The sequence below is a fragment of the Danio aesculapii genome, chromosome 1 (genome assembly GCF_903798145.1).
Source record: "Danio aesculapii chromosome 1, fDanAes4.1, whole genome shotgun sequence".
Classification (NCBI taxonomy): Eukaryota; Metazoa; Chordata; class Actinopteri; order Cypriniformes; family Danionidae; genus Danio; species Danio aesculapii.
The window spans coordinates 10,874,053-10,893,765 of NC_079435.1; the positions used below are offsets into that span (position 1 = coordinate 10,874,053).

General features: G+C 35.0%; 1 protein-coding gene across 5 annotated transcripts in view; it reads left to right on the plus strand.

The window, feature by feature from the left end:
- npnta (nephronectin a) overlaps positions 1 to 19,713 on the plus strand; it is a 115,567-nt gene that overhangs the window by 69,231 nt on the left and 26,623 nt on the right. For all 5 annotated transcript variants that reach the window (XM_056456571.1, XM_056456574.1, XM_056456573.1 and 2 more), the window contains 4 exons: positions 2,284 to 2,403; positions 6,917 to 7,036; positions 15,416 to 15,550; positions 17,169 to 17,291. In XM_056456571.1, the coding sequence (XP_056312546.1) occupies positions 2,284 to 2,403; positions 6,917 to 7,036; positions 15,416 to 15,550; positions 17,169 to 17,291 (498 nt within the window). The remainder of the gene's footprint in view (positions 1 to 2,283; positions 2,404 to 6,916; positions 7,037 to 15,415; positions 15,551 to 17,168; positions 17,292 to 19,713) is intronic.

Sequence of the window (19,713 nt, forward strand, 5' to 3'; positions counted from 1 at the left end):
TTCAAAACTAGCATAGAGCATCAGCTGCTGTTTAAAAGTAGCCTACAACGCCATCTACTGTCAAAAACTAGCCTAGAGTGCCATCTGCTGTTATAAAAGTGGTCTAGAGCGCCATCTGCTGTTATAAGCTAGCCTAGAGAGCCATCTGCTGTTAAAAACTAGCCTAGAGTGTTAAAAACTAGCCTAGCGCACAATCTGCTGTTACATTACCAGTTAGGAAGCTTATTTTCAGAAATAAAAACTGAAACTAAATCTAAAACTATGGGTCAAAATGCATTTGCACTAACTTAAAAAATAATTTTATGATAAATGAAAAGCTAACTGAAATAAATAAATGCTTAGCAAGTATAAATAATTGTTTTCAGAATTAAGCTCTTTCAGTGGCCAAAAAACTGACCAAAATAACATAATAGTAAATAAAAATGCTCTTGGAAATGCGGTGGCAAAATAAAAACTATGCTAAAACCGTCAATCAAGTGAACTAAATCTAAATTTAATTTTATTTGTACATCATATTGAAACTGCAACCTCGCCGATTCTGGTTGATATGTTGTGCGGTTCATCCGGTTAAATGTAATGCAGCTGTCAGATCTTGAACACATACCGCTCATAACCCAGTGCTAAAGATGGCGCCAGAACTGGGCCACGCCAAGCTCACTCACGGAGGATCTATTTTCAGTGCATCCCGATACGTGTCTGGCCTGTAAACCTGACTGTGTGTGTGTGTACAATATTTAGATATAAGAGATATGAAGCCCAGCTGATCAGCCATGCGAACTAGACTTCAGGATATATGGCTGAGCACAGATTACACTAAATCCAACACATGGGGGCTTCAAATATATATATAAGACTTGGTGAAAGAAAGACCTTTTACTTGGATTTACAGCTAATAAGGTCTGGTTTTGTGTTTGTAGTTATTTAGGAATGGTGAATTTGTTAGTCAAGATAACTAGAAATTAGTATTTTAAACTAAATGAAATACTATTTGTTTTGATTATACTACAGGGCTGTTGAATGCTAGATTCTGATTGGCTGATGAGCATTCTGAGGTGTGGAGCAATTTGTATATATAATAAACGCACAGATGAAGTCGTTCCAGGCAGGTTGTGAACTGCATTACAGTTCTATATCACTATGCGAATAAATAAGTACATTTTCTACCCCACTAAAGGCTTCATTCCCTTTATGTAGTTAGTAACAAAAGATATATTATGTGACCTCACATTATTTCCTTGTCACTTCTCATGCGTTTGTGGAGCGAGACAAAGTTGTCGATGATTCTTCCTATTTTAAAGTCATGCAGTGTGAAACCCCCTGTCACCAATCCATCTTGCAGTGTAAACAAAGCAGCGACAAAACGCTACCCCAGATAGTCATGCAGTGTGAAAACATCTGTGACATGACTACTTTGAAAATCATGCAGTCTGAACTCTGCATTATATGCCCTAAAGATGTTAAAAATGCTTTGTTCTGTTTTAGTTTTTTTCTGTATTGCCTTTTTAAGGTCATTTCTGTTAATATGGTCACTAACAATAAAAGGTATCGCTGCACTTACTTTTTTCGACTGCAGGCACACTGAGCACAACGGCAAAAACGAAGGCGCAGCAGACAGTTAAAATAAGCATGAAAATAAGGATACGCAGCATGCAAAACACACACGGCTATTAGAGAACAATTAAAACAAGGCGCCTCTCATCGCAAAAAGTATGTTCGATGTGATCAGCCCCTTCAAGTACAGTGTTGCCAAATAAAACAAAAATAACTATACGAACAGCATGTGGAATATTTCACAATATTTAGAGAATGGAAGTTTCTAGAGTCTTGTTTTTAGTGTGTTAGTATGAAAAGCTGAAGCTACTGACCTTATTCTGCAATGCGGAAGTGTGCTTGTTTTCATGAATTGTTATCGAACTTCTGATTCAGCTGCCTATGGGAGAAATGACTAGGAATAATAAATGGCAGAATAATAAACAGTCAATAGCTACTCTACAATCAAATATGTCCATGACTATACATAAAAAGTAGAATAATATAATACCAAAGTGTCCGTTTGCAACATCAAGCAGCATAACAAGCTGTTTTTAACGTCTAAAAATCAATGGAAGTGAATGAAACTTAAAGTTTCGAGCCAAAAAGATGCGCATGTCAAGAATAAGGTCAATATTGAGACTAGTTAAAGTTTGGGTTTGTTTAGAGAAAGTTTGGCCGGTCAGAACACTATTGCTGCAGGATTGACCGGTGCTGTTTAACCTGAGTGTGTGTGTTTTTTTGTGTTCTCAGACCTGAACGAGTGTGGCCTGAAGCCTCGTCCCTGTAAGCACCGCTGCATGAACACATTCGGGAGCTTCAAGTGTTACTGTCTGAACGGCTTCATGCTGCTGCCGGACGGGAGCTGTGCCAGTGAGTCCCGTCTGCCGTTTCACACACTTTCACATGCTGCTTCAGTCTGCGGCTCTTCAACGCACTGCTGGAAAACTCTGATAGGGAAACCAGCAATGGGAATCATAATGTGGAGAATGGAGATATTGTTTCTACACGCCAGGCTGTTTTATTTTACAGGCTTTTCATGTTGTTTCAAAACAGCGTTAAAAAAATATGTTTCTTTTATTTGATCCCTGCAGATCGCATTTTATTTTGTACGTGTGTTTTTGTAGACTCTCCTTCTAAAAGCAAATTATTCAGTGTTCTGTATTGCACCAAATCAGATTTATAAAGAAAAATATTAATAGTAGAAAGATAAAATACAAATATCTGCATAAAACACACACACACACACACACACACACACACACACACACACACACACACACACACACACACACACACACACACACACACACACACATATATATATATATATATATATATATATATATATATATATAATTTAATTATTTATTCATTCATTCATTCATTCGGCTTAGTCGTTTTTTCATCAGGGGTCACCACAACGGAATGAACCACCAACTTATCCTGCATATGTTTTACACAGCGGATGCCCTTCCAGCTGCAACCCAGTACTGGGAAACACACAAATTCACACACATACTCATACGCCATGGAAATCGGAGCACCCGGAGGAAACCCATGCCAACACTTCATACAGAAATGCCAACTGACACAGCTTATTCTGAAACACTGCTTTATTTATTTATTTATTTATTTATTTTTAATTTATTTATTACGGTGGCTGAGAGAGCTTAACGTGCTGCAATTTAAGAAAACACATGCAATTACAAAAAATGCCAGCAAATTAAGGAAAGATCTTCATCTGCAAACAAATTAATAATATGCGCTGCATTTTCTCACAATGTAAACATTTTACAAAAGCATGCTGCATTTTCACACAGCGCAAACAAATGAATAAAACACGCTGCATTTATTCACAACGCAAACAAATGAATAAAACGCACTGGATTTTCACACAACACAAACAAATTAATACTACACACTGCATTTTTTCACAGCGTAAACATTTTATGAAAGCGTGCTGCATTTTCACACAAAGCAAACAGATTAATAAAACACACTGCATTTTCTCACAACACAAACATTTTAGAAAATGCGCTGAATTTTCACAACAAATTTTTTTAAGGAGACCCTAAAACCTAACGGACCCAGCTATTTATTCTATGGTTGTTTAGGCTAATAAATACTAAAGACACGGGAATGGAGATATTAAAACAAACAAACAAAAACTCACCTTTTAAAGATCACCTACATCTTTACTGAGCACTAGTCACGGCACAGCAGTGTCCGTCACGTTTTTGGGTCCCCTTGAAACATTTCCATGTTCCATCCTTTTTGTGTTGCAGCGTGTTTTAATTATTTGTTTGCGTTGTGAATAAATGCAGCACGTTTTATCAATTTGTTTGCGTTGTGTGAAAATGCAGCGCGTCTTTTAAAAATGTGTTTGCGTTGTGAGGATTTGCAGCAGATTTGCTGTCAAACAGATCAAGACCTTTTCTTAATTAGCTGACGCTTTTTGTAATTGCATGTGTTTCCTTAAACTGCAGCACGTTAAGCTCTCTCAGCCATCGCAATTTGTTTATTTATGGTTGTACTTTCATTTTAGTAGTCTTTTATTTCTTTAATTTAAATTTTCAAAATGAATCCTCATTGCACTTAACAAGTTTACAATGATAATAAAGCTTGTTAACAAGTTATTAATGATTTACGAAGGCATTGTATTCCCTTGTTTCATTATTTTACCTTCATTTACAAGTAGCAGGGTATTTACAGCTGTATATTTCTATATTTCCACTCGCATCCCATCCCTTTGTGCCCCCTAGCGGCATTGTCGCAAACTGCTGTTACACCTAAAAACATTCTACTTATCCTTTAGTCCCGCGGTGGCGTCACACATGGCTGTAGTGGTCATTTTGGACTGTCACTCACTGTAGCCTGACCTTAAGCTTCTTAAAAATACTTTTTTTCTTCTGTATTCAATAAATGGCAGTATTTGCATCCTGATATTTTTATTTCATTTTATTTTAATCTTCCCCTGTTAGGTCTCACCATTTTTTCCATGGATATTTTTTTGTACATATATTATTTTTTAGATTCTGCTCTGCGGTACACAAATGTTTCCTGGGAGCTCAGGGCGTCCCTCAATCCTGCGGAGAGCTTTTCAAATGACTCACCAAAAAATATGAGAAAAGCTGTGAACTTCAACCCTGCAGTAAAGGCTAAGTGTTATTGCTGGCCTTGAGCTGTTTCTCTGTGCACAGACTGGCCGTGTCTGTGCTTGCCTGATGCTCAGTGCAGATCCAAATGCTTCCAGTTTCACTCCTGAGAAAAATTTCAGTGGTTTTCTAAGCTCACACTTCAGCAAACAGCACTGAAAGCACAGTTTGGAGTGTTTGTTCACATTCGTCTGAAAACAAACTTCACGGCTGTGCGTGTCTGGAGCTAAATATTCATAACTTGATGCTATTTGGATGTAAAACAAAAGCTCTCTGACATCAGCTTTTTATATTATCTGCCATATATGGTAATTGATGAAATTCTGGGTTTTAATGTGATGCCTTTGTGCTCCAGCATGAATCGTTTTGGTTTATTAGTATTTTTCTTAATATTATTAGTATTATGTGAAGGTGTTAGTATTATGTATTAATTAGTGAATGTATTAGAGTTTTTATTTTTTATTAAACATATGTTCATTAAAAACATTAACTGATATTTAAGCCTGACTGCACTCTATAAATACTTCTTACAGACAATTCCTTCAATCCATCTATTAAAATTAAATTGCAAATCATAATGTTTTATTTATTTAATTATAATTAATTTATTTATAAATCAAGTGACAAATCATAATATTTATTTATTTATTTTAAAATGTTAAATTTTAATGTTAAAATTAAAGTTACAAATCACATTTTATTTTGTTTTTCCACCCATTCATCTATTAAAATTAAACTACAAATCATATTTTATTTTTCCACCCACCAATTTATTCAATTAAATGACAAATCATATTTATTTATTTATTTATTTATTTATTTATTTATTTATTTATTTATTTATTTATCACTCATCCATTCATTAAACTTAAATAACAAATCATATTTATTTTATTAAATTTTTCCACCTTCCTTCTATTAAAAATAAATGACAAATCATAAATTTATTTATTTATTTTAAATTAAGTGAAATTTTTTATTTTATTTTCCACCCTGCCATCTATTACAGTTAAATAACAAATCATACTTATTTATTTATTTATTTATTTATTTATTTATCACCCATCCGTCTATTAAAATTAAATGACAAATCATACTTTTTAAAATTTATTTATTTATTTATTTATATATATATTTATTTATTTATTTATCACCCATCCATCCATTAAAACTAAATGACAAATCATGTTTTATTTTATTTTATTTTTCCACCCTCCATCTATTAAAATTAAATCACAAAGATTAAAGATTTTTATTTATTTATTTATTCATTTATTTATATATTCATAAATTAAGTGACATATTTTATTAAATTTTTTCCTTCCATCCGTCTATGAAAATTAAATGACAAATCATAAAGAATTTATTTATTTTATTTTATTCATCCATTCATTTCAGTCTGTCTTGGGCTGGACTGATATATTGTTTTTTTGTTTGTTTTTTGGAGATTTGATAAGACACCTATCCACCCTCTTCTCATTTTCAGGGAATAATTAAAATAGCTTTTCGTTTTCCCGCAGCATTAGCAGGAACACAGTGGCATCTGTTTCTCTTGGAGTGTTTTTTCCTCCTCTGTCTCAGTGTAAATGCTTGTGTTGAGACTCTAGTGGAGATTGTGGAGCGCTGTTTCTCTCTAACACATCTAATAACACAAGATTTTCTGCTTCACCCGTCATTTCCTTCAAGGCCATGAAGCTAAAAGTGGAAACGAGTGTTTACCTCGGCGACCTGCAGCTCTGAACTCATATAATGTGTCATTTTGAACTGGAAATTGTTCAGCCATGACCTCCTGTTTAATAAATATGAGGAAACACAAAGGCCAAAGTTACTCATTCATCATATTGGGACAGACCAAAAAGCAAAGCTGTTATTTACAGCAAAAAGTTGTTAAGCTTTACAAAATTTGCAAGTAGCTATAAGAAAATGGCAAAAACACTGAAAATACCAGGGCATAAATTAAGTAAATGCACTCAATTAAAATGTTTTGAATTAGCCTGGAAAAGAACATTTGCATGTCCTTATGACTGTTTGGATGATGGTTCAATTGGCTAAAGAAATCTCCAAGAATCATAGCTGATGATTAAATGATTCACTGATTCAAATGAGTCTCCAGCAAATGATTTGCTGATTCAATTGATCAATTGTACTGTAGGTTGGTTGTGTTTTCTATATGTGATTGTATGCGGTGTGTGTGCGTGTGTGTGTGTGTGTGTGTGTGTGTGTTTCAGATGCCCGAACATGCAGCATGGCGAACTGCCAGTATGGCTGTGAGGTAATGAAAGGAGAGGTTCGCTGCCAGTGCCCGTCTCCAGGTCTACAGCTGGCTCCAGATGGCAGGACCTGTGTGGGTACGTTTGTGTGGGTGTGAGAGAGAGAGTGTGGGTGTGTGCACATTATCATTCCTTCATACTCAAAGCTAGCAAGATGATGCTATCTCTAAATAAAAAAAAATAATAATAATAAATTATATGCAAATAAGATATATATACATATATAATATCAGAGTTGATAATGTATCGAGTGCTGGATGAACCAGTTGGCATTCTGTGTGGGGTTTGCATCTTCTCCTCGTCTCCTCGTGGGTTTTCTCTGGGTACTCTGGTTTCCCCCACAGTCCAAACACATGTGGTATAGGTGAACTGGATAAACTAAATTGGCTGTAGTGTATGTGTGTGAATGAGTGTGTATGGGTGTTTCCCAGTTCTGGGTTGCAGTTGGAAGGGCATCCATTGTGTAAAACATTGGCGGTTCATAAATTGGCGGTTCATTCCACTGTGGCGACTACTGATTAATAAAGAACTAATCCGAAGGATAATGAATGAATGAACTGCATTGTCATGCGTTCTGCAAGCAAGTAAAATGACTTTAGCAGTATATAATGTAATAATAATAGTATGCAACATAGCGCCATTAATTTATCTGAGTGCCAATAAATATTATTCACAAAATAATTATATTAAAGTTTATTTTGTCACATATTATAATAATATATTTAGTTTATAACTAATGTTATTTTTAACTAGTAAAATAATGTTTGAAATAAATTATTTAATATTATTATAATTCATTAATTCAATTTCCTTCAGCTTAGTCCCTTTATTCATCAGAGGTCGCCACAGCGGATTGAACCGCCAACTTATCCAGCATATGTTTTACACAGTGGATGCCCTTTTAGCTGCAACCCATACACTCACACATTCACACTCATACACTACGACCAATTTAGTTTATCCAATTCACCTGTACCACCTGTCTTTGGACTGAGGGGGAAACCGGAGCACCCAGAGGAAACCCACGCTAACACTGGGAGAACATGCAAACTCCACAGAAATGTCAACTGATCCAGCGACAGTGCTAACCACTGAGTCACCAATAATGGCATACATATATATATATATATATATATATATATATATATATATATATATATATATATATATATATATATATATATATATATATATATATATATATAAACTACAACATTATAATTAATATCAAAATGAATTTCATGCAATTTGTAGTTATCATTTCTGATGGTTTTTAATGAAATATTATGCCAGGAATGCTGTTTCCAGGTAGCATGAATATATTTCTTTAATGCACTGTTAATTGCTGCAGATAAAAGCATCTGCGTGAACATTAACAGATGAAGAAATCAAGCAGAGAAAAGGCATTAAATAATCATACGACCTCTTCAAGGCAGGAGAAAAGAGAGTGCGATCTCTGTCTAGCCATCTCTCATGTGTGTGACATAAGTTTTGATGTGGCTGTCAGAAAAGATGAAAAACCTTTGCAATTCAGATTTGTCACAAAACACAATGGCTTTTGTTCACAGAGCAGCCCTGCACAGGTATTAAACTTCTATAGCTCAATACTGTATGACGTAAATGAAGTCTCTTACTGAAATATGTAGTAGAAAACTAATGATAGATTGACATTATTGAAAATGTGTGTTACTTGTCCAAAAGTCGGTCTTAGTTTTGGTCTGAGTAACTCTGCCCACTGCCAGTTCACCCAATTGTATTTTGCCACTCAGGGTTGCCTTGCTTTTCATTTCAGACTTGAAGGTTGTCTCATTGTATAGTGGCACGGCTAAAAAATGTGACCTCTGGAAGACAGTAGAGCAGATACATTGTAAAGCTCGATAGTCATGCTTGCTTCTATTGCTGTCGTCAATCTGGCAACCTATATTTGCGTTTAGTCTTCAGAGGAGGGGCTGGGTGAAAAAAACCCTCTCCAATATATTTATTTTGGACTGCAATATCATACATGCTGCTCCTTTAAGATTTATATAACTTATTTTGTTGATGTTTGACAGAAAACGTATATAGTGCTGCTTTAAATGTACAGTTTGTAAGCTTGACACCCAGTGGTTGAACTAGGTATTGCACGATTGGTTCAAAACAAATGCAAGCATAGGTTGCCAGATTGACGACACCAACAGGAGCATGACTGACTATCGAGCCTAAAGGCTGATTTAAATCATGTTCTAAATAAAAGCAACGGCACACAATAGAAGGGATAATTTCCATATTAAAAGGAGTTTTCGTTCCAACCAACACAGCTGAACAAAAGAAAACTATGACAATGATCACCTTAGGGACACCTCATGTCCTTGATGCAGTGTTAAATGCTAATAATGCGAGTTTGAATGCCTTTTACATGACATTTATGAGGTTTAATATGTATTAATTAGATTATAAACCTTACCATTTCGTTGGAGTGCAGTGAGTGCACTATTCTGTGCTTCTGAATGGCTGTATTTAGATTTCTGTCATGTTGCCTCTGGTGCAAACAGTCAAATTGCTTATCACTGCAAATCTCGTCATGTAGTGTGTTGTTAGGACACGGGGTTGCAATGTAACCTGCTCTCCTAATGCTTACGTTCGGAATACTTATATTATTTGCTAATTAGCCCATTTGTGCCAACATTTTTAAAATGGTTTCATTCATCTAGCTTCGTTAATAGTGTCCTATATAAACATGTTTTGCATTTATTTTTTCCAGGTTTTTAATTTTTTTTCAAGAAAATCTTATTTGAATTTGCGGCTATAACTATAGTTGCCGGTGGACAAATATATTGTAAGAACCCTTCAATGTAAAATTTGGATAGGAGGAGAACATTTGGCATTCTAACTCTAAACAACTGCTTTTAAGAGATTAATACTTATCAATAAATGCATTTATTATGTTTAAAATTAGAAAAACCATTTGATATGAACCCCCAAAAATGATCTGTCATTCAATTTCATGAATATGGAACCAGTGGGAGAAGTTAATGTTACTCTGAGGATTTAGCTGTGTATCAAATTGTGTATCAAAAAAGACTACTTTAAAGTAAAGGTCAGTAAATTGTTAAGTTGTGTTTAGATGGGGTATTTTGGAAGCAAAAAACATTAAACAAGACCAATAACCTGATAATTTGTTAACTTATGTGACAGGAAGTTAATCAATTTCTTTTTTTATTTCTTGAAATCTTTTATTTGGTTGTTTGCTTGCATGGCATTGTAGAACATGTAGAAAATTACTTATAAAAGGAAAATAGCAACTATGAATTTCGACAACTATAGTTGCTGGTGGGCTTAAATGGGTTAATGACCACCTCATGTGGAATGGTCGCATACTTTGAGAGGCTTTCTGACTAAATTAATGAAATACACAGTTTTCCGGCAAGGCAACCAGGGGTGTTGAAATATAATTGGCTAAACTGGCAGTGGGCGGGTTTAAAGAGACCAAAACAAAGACAGACGTTCCAGCAGGTAACACATTTTTAAAGCAGAATATCTAACTTCAGTTATTCAGATAAACAAGAATTTTAGTCTACGGAGACCCGGAAGGGATGTGATGGTGGAGAAAAAAATTGGTGGAAGAAAAAAAAAAACTGGGTGGGAGAAAAAAAAACAACTGAGTGATAGGAAAACATATTTAAGGTTTTGCGTTCCCTCGCAAAGATTTTGCGTTATCTCGCAACGATGTTTTGCGTTCCCTCGCAAAGATGTTTTGCGTTATCTCGCAAAATTTCCACACAAACACTTCCTGTTCACTTCATTCACGCAAACCCTCCTGTTTTTGCCGAAATTCTGCCGTATTTTACCATTCTTACCAAATGAGCAGCAAATGAATGTCTCGTTTTGTTTTGTTTGATAACAGAGGTGTCACTGTAAGAATGCACAGATCTATAATGAAAGCATTCCATTAGCTACTTTAGAAACTGTTTGCGCTCATGTTTAAAATAAAACATGCAGGATGGAGATGTTTACATATTATTCAGTGTATTTGTCTGTTTAAACATACATCCGAATCCAAAAGTGTCCTGCACTTTTGCTCCTCTGTAAATGGCGCGTACTGAAGCTGATCTGGGATCAGTTTATTGTGCGGAGAGCGTCTGTCATACAGCGCTTATACGGTTGCATATGAAAGGCAACGATCGACGCACACCTTTAATGTAAAGAAAGTGAATGCAGACATTTTAATATTAATTTCAGCGTGCTTTAAATATTAAAAATATATCAGAAATATGGGAAAATACCTAATGATAGGATGATAGTGGGATAGAATGGTAAAATATGGGAGAATTTCTGTAAAAACGGGAAGGTTTACATGAATGAAGTGAACAGGAAGTGTTTGTGGAGAAACAGTTTTGCGAGATAACGCAAAACATCTTTGCGAAAGAACGCAAAAAAACTTAAAAATATGTTTTCTTATCACTCTGTTTTTTTTTTTCTTCCACTAATTTTTTTTCTTCCACCTATTTTTTCCCCACCACCACGTCCCTTCCGGGTCTCCGTATAAGCCATACAAGTCTTAATAACCAGGGTGCCCTTTAAGGGTCTCAACAGCCCTTGACAACAGAGTCTGTGCTTCATTCTGTTGATATGCTAATTACACTTTAGGTGCTTGGAAGTTTGATTATGGCATTTGTTAATTACTGCTTTAATGACCTTCCATTGCCACAGAAACCGAATCCAACAAAAACATTCAGTAGAAGCTCATATTCAAATTTAAAGGGGACCTATTATGCAAAAATCACTTTAATAAGGGGTCTAAACACAGTTGTGTGGCAACAGTCTGTGAGTATAGCCTGCATATAATGGTAAAAAAGTATTAATTTGACTTTTTATAATCACACTTCATAAAAACTGTCTGCAGAAACACTTTGATTGACATTAGCACTGTATGCTAGTCTTGTTTTTGAATCTGCCACTATACTGACACATGGGTATCTGTAGCTCCGCCCTCTTTTAAAAAAAAACACAATCTCATTTGAGTTTAAAGCAACAGACACCAAAATACCACAATTGCGATTTAATGCCTAAAGGGAGCAGTTTAAAAGAGTTGTAAAACATTATTTGTGGGTTATTTTGAGCTGAAGCTTTACATACACACACTAGGGACATCGGAGATTTATTTTACATCCTGTAAAAAGTGGTCCCCTTTAAATACCAAATGGAATTCAACTAGTTGAGCAAGTTAACCTGTGCCACTTCCACACACATACATCTTCAGAAAATCTTCCCCCTTTTTCTGGAGGCTATGAGTGCAGAAAACTGAGGTTTCTTTTTTTTACTGGAGGACCATCAATCAGAGACTGACCATCTTAATGCTTCACAGCACAGGTGTTCACCTCTTCAGGTATTCCAGCAAGGACATTTATTGCTCCAAGGAGGGCAGCTCCTGTCAGATGGATGTCTGTACATGCAGACAGAAGTGTTGAGTTTGCCGCTCGCTGCTCTCAGACTCATGCGGAGCGCTGATGTATGTCTCACTTTAGTTTAAGGCAAGACACTGCAGGTGAATAAGGGAAAATAGTTAAGAGTTAAATTAATCAGACTTCCCAAGTTACGTTAAAATATGCAAATCAGACATTATTTAAATAAAACATGCACCATTTTTTTTGTTAAAATCTCAGCATAGGCATATGAAAAGGTTTAAAATAGTTTTTTTTGTTTGTTTTGTTTTGTTAAACAAATTATCTTCAATGTTATTTATGGTCTGCAAATTATCTTCAATAGTTTAATGGTCTGCAAAGAGCCCCCCAAAATTACTGTAGAATAAAGTTTATATATAGTACAAATTATTAGCCCTCATGTGAAGGTTTTACTCTTCTTAAAATATTTATATATTATATAAAAGATTTGTATAATATAGAGAAGATTTTTTTTTCCAACACTGCCAACCTAATTTCACCAAGTAGGACGTGTTACTGGATTAACATCTATGTTGATCCTAGAAAAACATTTCAATCAGCCAATCAGAATTAAGGGATATGTTTACCGTTTATGTTAAGTTTAGGCTTATGCACTTTTACATGATTGTTATACAACTAGTATTTTCCTCTGATTTTGCGAATAATTTACAGTTATGGTTGGGTTTAGAGGTAGGGAATAGGAATGGATTATATTTTCAAACAAAAATGATGTTCCAGGATCAACATCAGTGTTAATCCAGGATTGCATCGTTCTTGGTGAAATCATGATGTGCTTTCAACACAATTTTAAACACAATATTTTCAAAAAAACATATTTATTAATTTATTTTGTATTTGCCATGATGACAGTCCATAATATTTTACTTGTATAATTTAAAGGTTAAATTAGGTTGTTTGGGTTAACTAGGCAGGTTAATTAGGCAAATCATTGGACAACACACAATAATTAATAAAATTACCTTCTTTTTTTAAACTAAAAACTGCTTTTATTCCAGCCAAACAAAAAGAAATGTTAAATTCTCGCTCCATTAAACAACACTTGAGAAATGTTTGAAAAAAGTATATAAAAACAGATGAACATATCCCTCTTTTTAATCCTTCAGAATAAAGATATACATAAAACTGTCAAGTTTGGTAGAAGTGCTACTTAGTGCAGGAAGAAAAAACTCATTTTAAGAAAATAGCCTTTAAAAATAAGTCTTGTAATTGAAATCTACAGACGCTAATTAATCAAACGTGGAACAGAAAATACTCAAAGTGTAGTTTGGATGAACTCGCTGCAAAAATCTCAAAACTGACAGATGAAAAAAAAAAATGGTATTGACAGACCCAAAATTCCAGTCAGTGTCCCAAAAATCAATCCTGACTGCATTGTGCAACATATAGGCTGTTTCTCAATATGCGTTCTTCAGCGGTCTTGCGTCCTCGTGTTCTCGTGTAACGCCATCATCAGCTGCCAAAGTTCAGTTCCAAAACTCAAGACCGCAAGAACAGAGGACGCGTGAAATATCCCGGATGTGTTCTTGATATCGAGGACGCACCGATGCAGACTTGAGCACTGAACTCGCTCTAGAAGTCCCAGAAGTCATTGCGACTGGAGGTGGGAAGCGCAGCATTTAATATACGTTTATTATTAAAGTTCAAAGATAAAACTTACTTACCTCAGAAGTTTTGATAAATGAAATGGTGAATATAAACATTACCATGAAAATCTTAATAAAGGAATACACACATTAAGGGTGTTTATTTGCTGAAATTTGTTTTAAAATCTGTTTTATTTATATTGTGCAACGTATAATTGTAAAGTTTTTATGCAGAGTATATATTTTGAAAAGAGGAAAAACAATAAACCGTTGTATGAATGCTGTAATGTTTAAATAAGATTTGGTTAAAGATGCTCGAGGGTCGTGTGACCATAAGGAAGAACCAGGGTAGAACGCAGCATCTCATTTCTCACAGGACGCGTTCTCTGTTCTTGCGGTCTCCCGAGTTCGTCCTTTCTAGGTGACCTAGCAAGACCGGTCTCCACAAGAATGCAAGTCCGTTCTCTACGTTCTTGGAATTGAGAAACAGCCATACAGTCACCAGCCACTTAATTAGCTACACCTGTCCAACTGCTCATTGAGACAAATTTCCAATCAGCCAATACCATGGCAGCACCTCAATGCATTTAGGCATGTAGACATGGTCAAGACGATCTGCTGCAGTTCAAACTGAGCACCAGAATTGAGAAGAAAGTTGATTTAAGGGATTTTGAACGTGGCATGGTTCTTGGTGCCAGATGGGCTGGTCTGAGTATTTCAGAAACTGCTGATCTACTGGGATTTTCACGCACAACCATCTCTTTTACAGAGAATGGTCCGAAAAAGAGAATGAGTCTTGATTTCTGCTGCGATATTCGGATGGGTCAGATTTGGCGTCATCAATATGAAAGCGTGGATCCATCCTGCCTTATATCAATGATTCAGGCTGGTGGTGGTGTAATGGTCTGGGGGATATTTTCTTGGCACACTTTGGGCCCATTATTACCAATTGAGCATTGTGTCAACGCCACAGCCTACCTGAGTATTGTTGATGACCATGTCTATCCCTTTATGACCACAACGCACCATGTTTCTTGAACATGACAATGAGTTCATTGTACTGAAATGGCCTCCACAGTCACCAGAGCTCAATCCAATAGTGCACCTGTGGGATGTGGTGGAACAGGAGATTCGCATCATGGATGTGCAGCCAACAAATCTGCAGCAACTGCGTGATGCTATCATGTCAATATGGACCAAAATCTCTGAGGAATATATCCAGTGCCTTGTTGAATCTATGCCACGTAGGATGAAGGCAAAAGGGGGTCCAACCCGGTACTAGTAAGGCGTACCTAATAAAGGGGCTGGTGAGTGTACATTCAGGGATTGTGATTTGAGTAAAAGCATCATAATTAGAAAGGTGATCAGGACTAGTTTGATGCTTGCCATCCAAAAATACATTTAAATAAATCTTGTGTGTTTGTTTTCTGCAGATGTGGATGAATGTGCCGCAGGTCTTGCAGTTTGTCCCCGTTTTCGGAAGTGCATCAACACTTTTGGGAGTTACATCTGCAAGTGCCATGATGGGTTTGACCTGCAGTACATCAATGGGAAATATCAGTGTACAGGTACAGTAAACATAGTGTGCAATTATGGTAGCGGGCTTTGTATTTAAACACACTTCATTTTACCCATATTTATTTATTCTTATTATTCATTTTATAGATGATTGACCAACAAAAAAGATACAATTATACCAACAATATTTGTTACAAAAAAGAGGATTTTTCCACACCCAAAAAAGAGTAAATCCAATGAATTCATTTTTTCAAGGTAAGTGTTTGCAAACAATTTATATGGGCTGAATTTAAACAAGCAAATTAAGTTGATTATTACTAAATTTACTGTAATTTGTTTGTTTAAATTCAGCCCATATAAATTGTTTGCAACCACTTACCTTAAAAAAATGAGTAAGTCCAATTAATCATTTTTTTTTTCAGTGCAACAAAAATGTATGAAGTGGTCAAAATGTATAAAGTGGTCTGACCCATTTTTTCCAGATGTCCTGCCGTCTCATTTACTACGGCCTCATGATGTCTACAATTAACAAATGAAACCAAACACAAACAAACAATATTTAAACTTAAAAGTACACTTTAAAAATTGGCTAAGACACACTGTACGCATTTGTAAAATAAAAAAGTACTGTAGAGTACTCAAGAACAGCCATGCTGAAAAATAAGCAAAATTTGAGCCAAAAAGCTGTCAAACACTGCTGGAATTGATTAGCATTATTTGATTTGATGATTGTCAAATAAAGAAAAAACTTTTCACTTTTGATTGCTTTTGCTAAACAGATCTGCAACTTCACATTCATTCCTGCCAACAGTGGAGATTTTGTGCCAAGCTCTGGTTTAATAACAACACCGCCAATTAATTTTTTTAAAACATCAGTCTTATTCAGATTTTAAGAAAAGGATAAAAAGATTTCTCTTTTCCAAAAGTTATTATTATTAGCACATGTAATGCTATTATTAATATAGTGGTGAACACTTTACAATGAGGTTGTAGTAGTTATTGTTACTTAATGACTTAATGAAGTTTAGTGTATGAAAATACAGTTGTTCATTGTTAGGGTATGTTAACTCATAGTCCATTAACTAATGTTAACTAGCATGAATTAGTATTTTAATAAATACTAGTAATTTTACTAAATTTAAAATTTAAAATACTAAATTTATTTAGTATTTTAAATGTTGATCTATGATTAATAAATGCTCATACTTAGTTCATGTTAATAATACATTAACTAATGAAGCCTTTTGTAAAGTGTGACCATTATATTTAATGGCATTATTTATTTATTAATTATATAGGTTATGATATATACAGTGTGGATATATATGGATAGACACTAAAGAGACATATAGTTGTACAGATCTAAATTGTAATTAAATCACATTATCTTAATTCTATAATATTTTTATAAATAGACAGGCATTAAAATGTGTTTCAATCCCAGTCCAAAAAAATTTTACAGCACAATTTAATAAATCATCCATGAAAAATGTTGAGCGGAGACTTTATAGACAAGTTCAAAACTTCACACAGAAATTCCAACTGACCCAGCAGGGATTCGAACCAGCAACTTTCTTGCTGTGAGGTGACAGTGCTAACCACTGAGCCACTGTGCCGCCTATTTCCAGATGAATTCTGCTTTGTTTATTTATTTATTATTTTTTTCAGATGTGAATGAATGCTCTTTGGGTCAGCACCAGTGTGGTCCATACGCCACCTGCTATAACACACCTGGTTCATACAAGTGCAAGTGTAAAGAAGACCACAGATCCGTGGGCTACGACTGCAAACGTGAGTATGACAAACTTAATCTACTAATTCAGAAATAAAGGTACAAAATCTGTGATTGGGGTGGTACCTATTCAAAATGTACACTTTTGTACCATACAGGTGGACATTAGTACCTTTAGGGTACACTTTTGTACCTTTTGAGGTTCACTTTTGTACCATTAAGGCAGTGTTTCCCAACCCTGTTCCTGAAGGCACACCAACAGTACACATTTTCAACCTCTCCCTAATCAAACACACCTGAATCAACTTATCATAACATCAGAAGAGACTCCAACACCTGAAGTTAATGGGTCAGAAAAGGGAGACATCCAAAATATGTACTGTTGGTGTGCCTCCAGGAACAGGGTTGGAAAACACTGCATTAAGGTACTGTAAGGTAGGGCTGGACGATATGGCAAAAATGCAATATCGATAATTATTTTCCATATTGAACGATAATGATATATTTTTCGATATAAGTTGTTAATGCTTCCAGACTTAAAAGAGTACCCCAACAATGATTGAAAAATAAGATGGTTCATTAAATTTTCGACCACAACATATTTTCAACCAATACATTTTTGGTGGCCGAAAATTCAGTACATCTCTAATATTAGCACACTTTTAGATTCCCATTGTTGTACATTTCAGCTGTGTGATTGGCTCTTAGATCAATATAGAGTAAAAAAGTCCAGAGCTTATCATTGTTATTGACATAAGGTTTATCGTGATTTGATATAATATCGTTTACCAACCCTGCTGTAAGTTACACATTTGTACTTTTTAGGTATTAATATGTACCTTTATGTTTAGTCAATGGCCAGTATAAAACTCTGACGGTTTGATAACCTTAGATAAAAAATATCACAGTATTGGGATTATGGTATTCTTTTTAAATGTCTGGGTAAAAAAAAAAATAATTCCCCCCCATTGAACACAATATATTCTATTTTAAGAAACATTTAAAAAATGTCAGGCTAGATAATTCATGTAAATCATAGGCTTCTGCTGTCCTCATTAGTTTCAAAAACACAGATTTTTCTAAAAGGCATCTTTAGATATCTTTCTTTTCTGTGGATATAAAATAAGGCCACTGCACTGTTCAGGTCTATACCATGCTTGGATGTTGGTGCACAAGCAACTTGTTTTTCAGACCAATAGCTGACCATATGCAGGGTCCTTTTCAGCTGGGAATATTGTTGACAGTTGTAAAAAACTTGTAAAAATAATAGCAACACAGGCTCATTGTGGACACATACCCATGTCTACATTTCTGGAGAGTGTAAATTATGTAGAAGTACGTCTAGCTGCATTTCGTCTTCAAAATGAACGCTACGGGGCGGTATTATGCCGCTCATGGCTTCTGTTCCATTTAGTGCTACCACCTGACCACTTACCTCCGAACAAATGGCTTTTTAGCTGTTACCAGTTTGCCTAATAGCTTGCCGTGTATGCCGATGAACTTGGGATGTGGATTGGACTGGTTTTGAAAACACTATTGGTTGGGTCTAGAGAAAGGGACGGGTGGGTTAGTCGATCAACAGCAAGCTGGCCTGGGGTGCGTTTCCCAAACAACGACATAACTCGTGGCTGAACTATCATAGTACGATACATCCTTTAGGAAAAGAACGATGTAGTGACGAGTGTTTCCCAAAACCTCTAGTCGCAGATCCATCGTTTGATTCATGTTAGTTATAATCTAAAACGGCCATAATGATGATCTAAACGGGATGAAGTAACAACTTCTTTAGAGAAGAACCCCATAATTTCTTTGTGCAAATTATATTGTTTTACACGCGCACGCATTTAAAAAAAAATCCAATATTAGATTTGGTAAAAACATGCACTTGTTATCCATATTTATTGAAATATATCTAAATGGCTCATACAGGACCAATGTTTCCTTTACAAATATTATTGAGAACATTACATATTCTATTCTAAAACATAAAATCACTTACAAAAGACAACACGTGTTCTAATATCATATATAAATCATATAAATTAATAAATAATGAGGCTGTTTATTAACAAATGAAATTTAATATTTATTATTTATTAGGAAATGAAAAAATCTTACGTTAATAATAATATTAATGATGGTGATGATTATTATCATTATTATTAAATAGGATATTGTTTATTTATTTATTTTTTAAGTCTACTTTTACAATTTGACACATGTAAACCACTGCAGAAATGTGCTAACCAACAGGCCCACGTCATATACAGTACAGATACTTAATAAATGACCTACTATAAATTGAAAGCATTAACGTTTGCTGTGTTTTTTTGTTTTCACAAACTTTGGAGATGTAACATAAATTCCGCTTTTAAATAATAGGTAACCTATAGCTTTCGTCATGAGCCACGACTGTGTTCCAAATGGCATCAATGTTTTCAAAGTGCACTGCAAAGGGAACGCAATTGTAAACATGAAGAT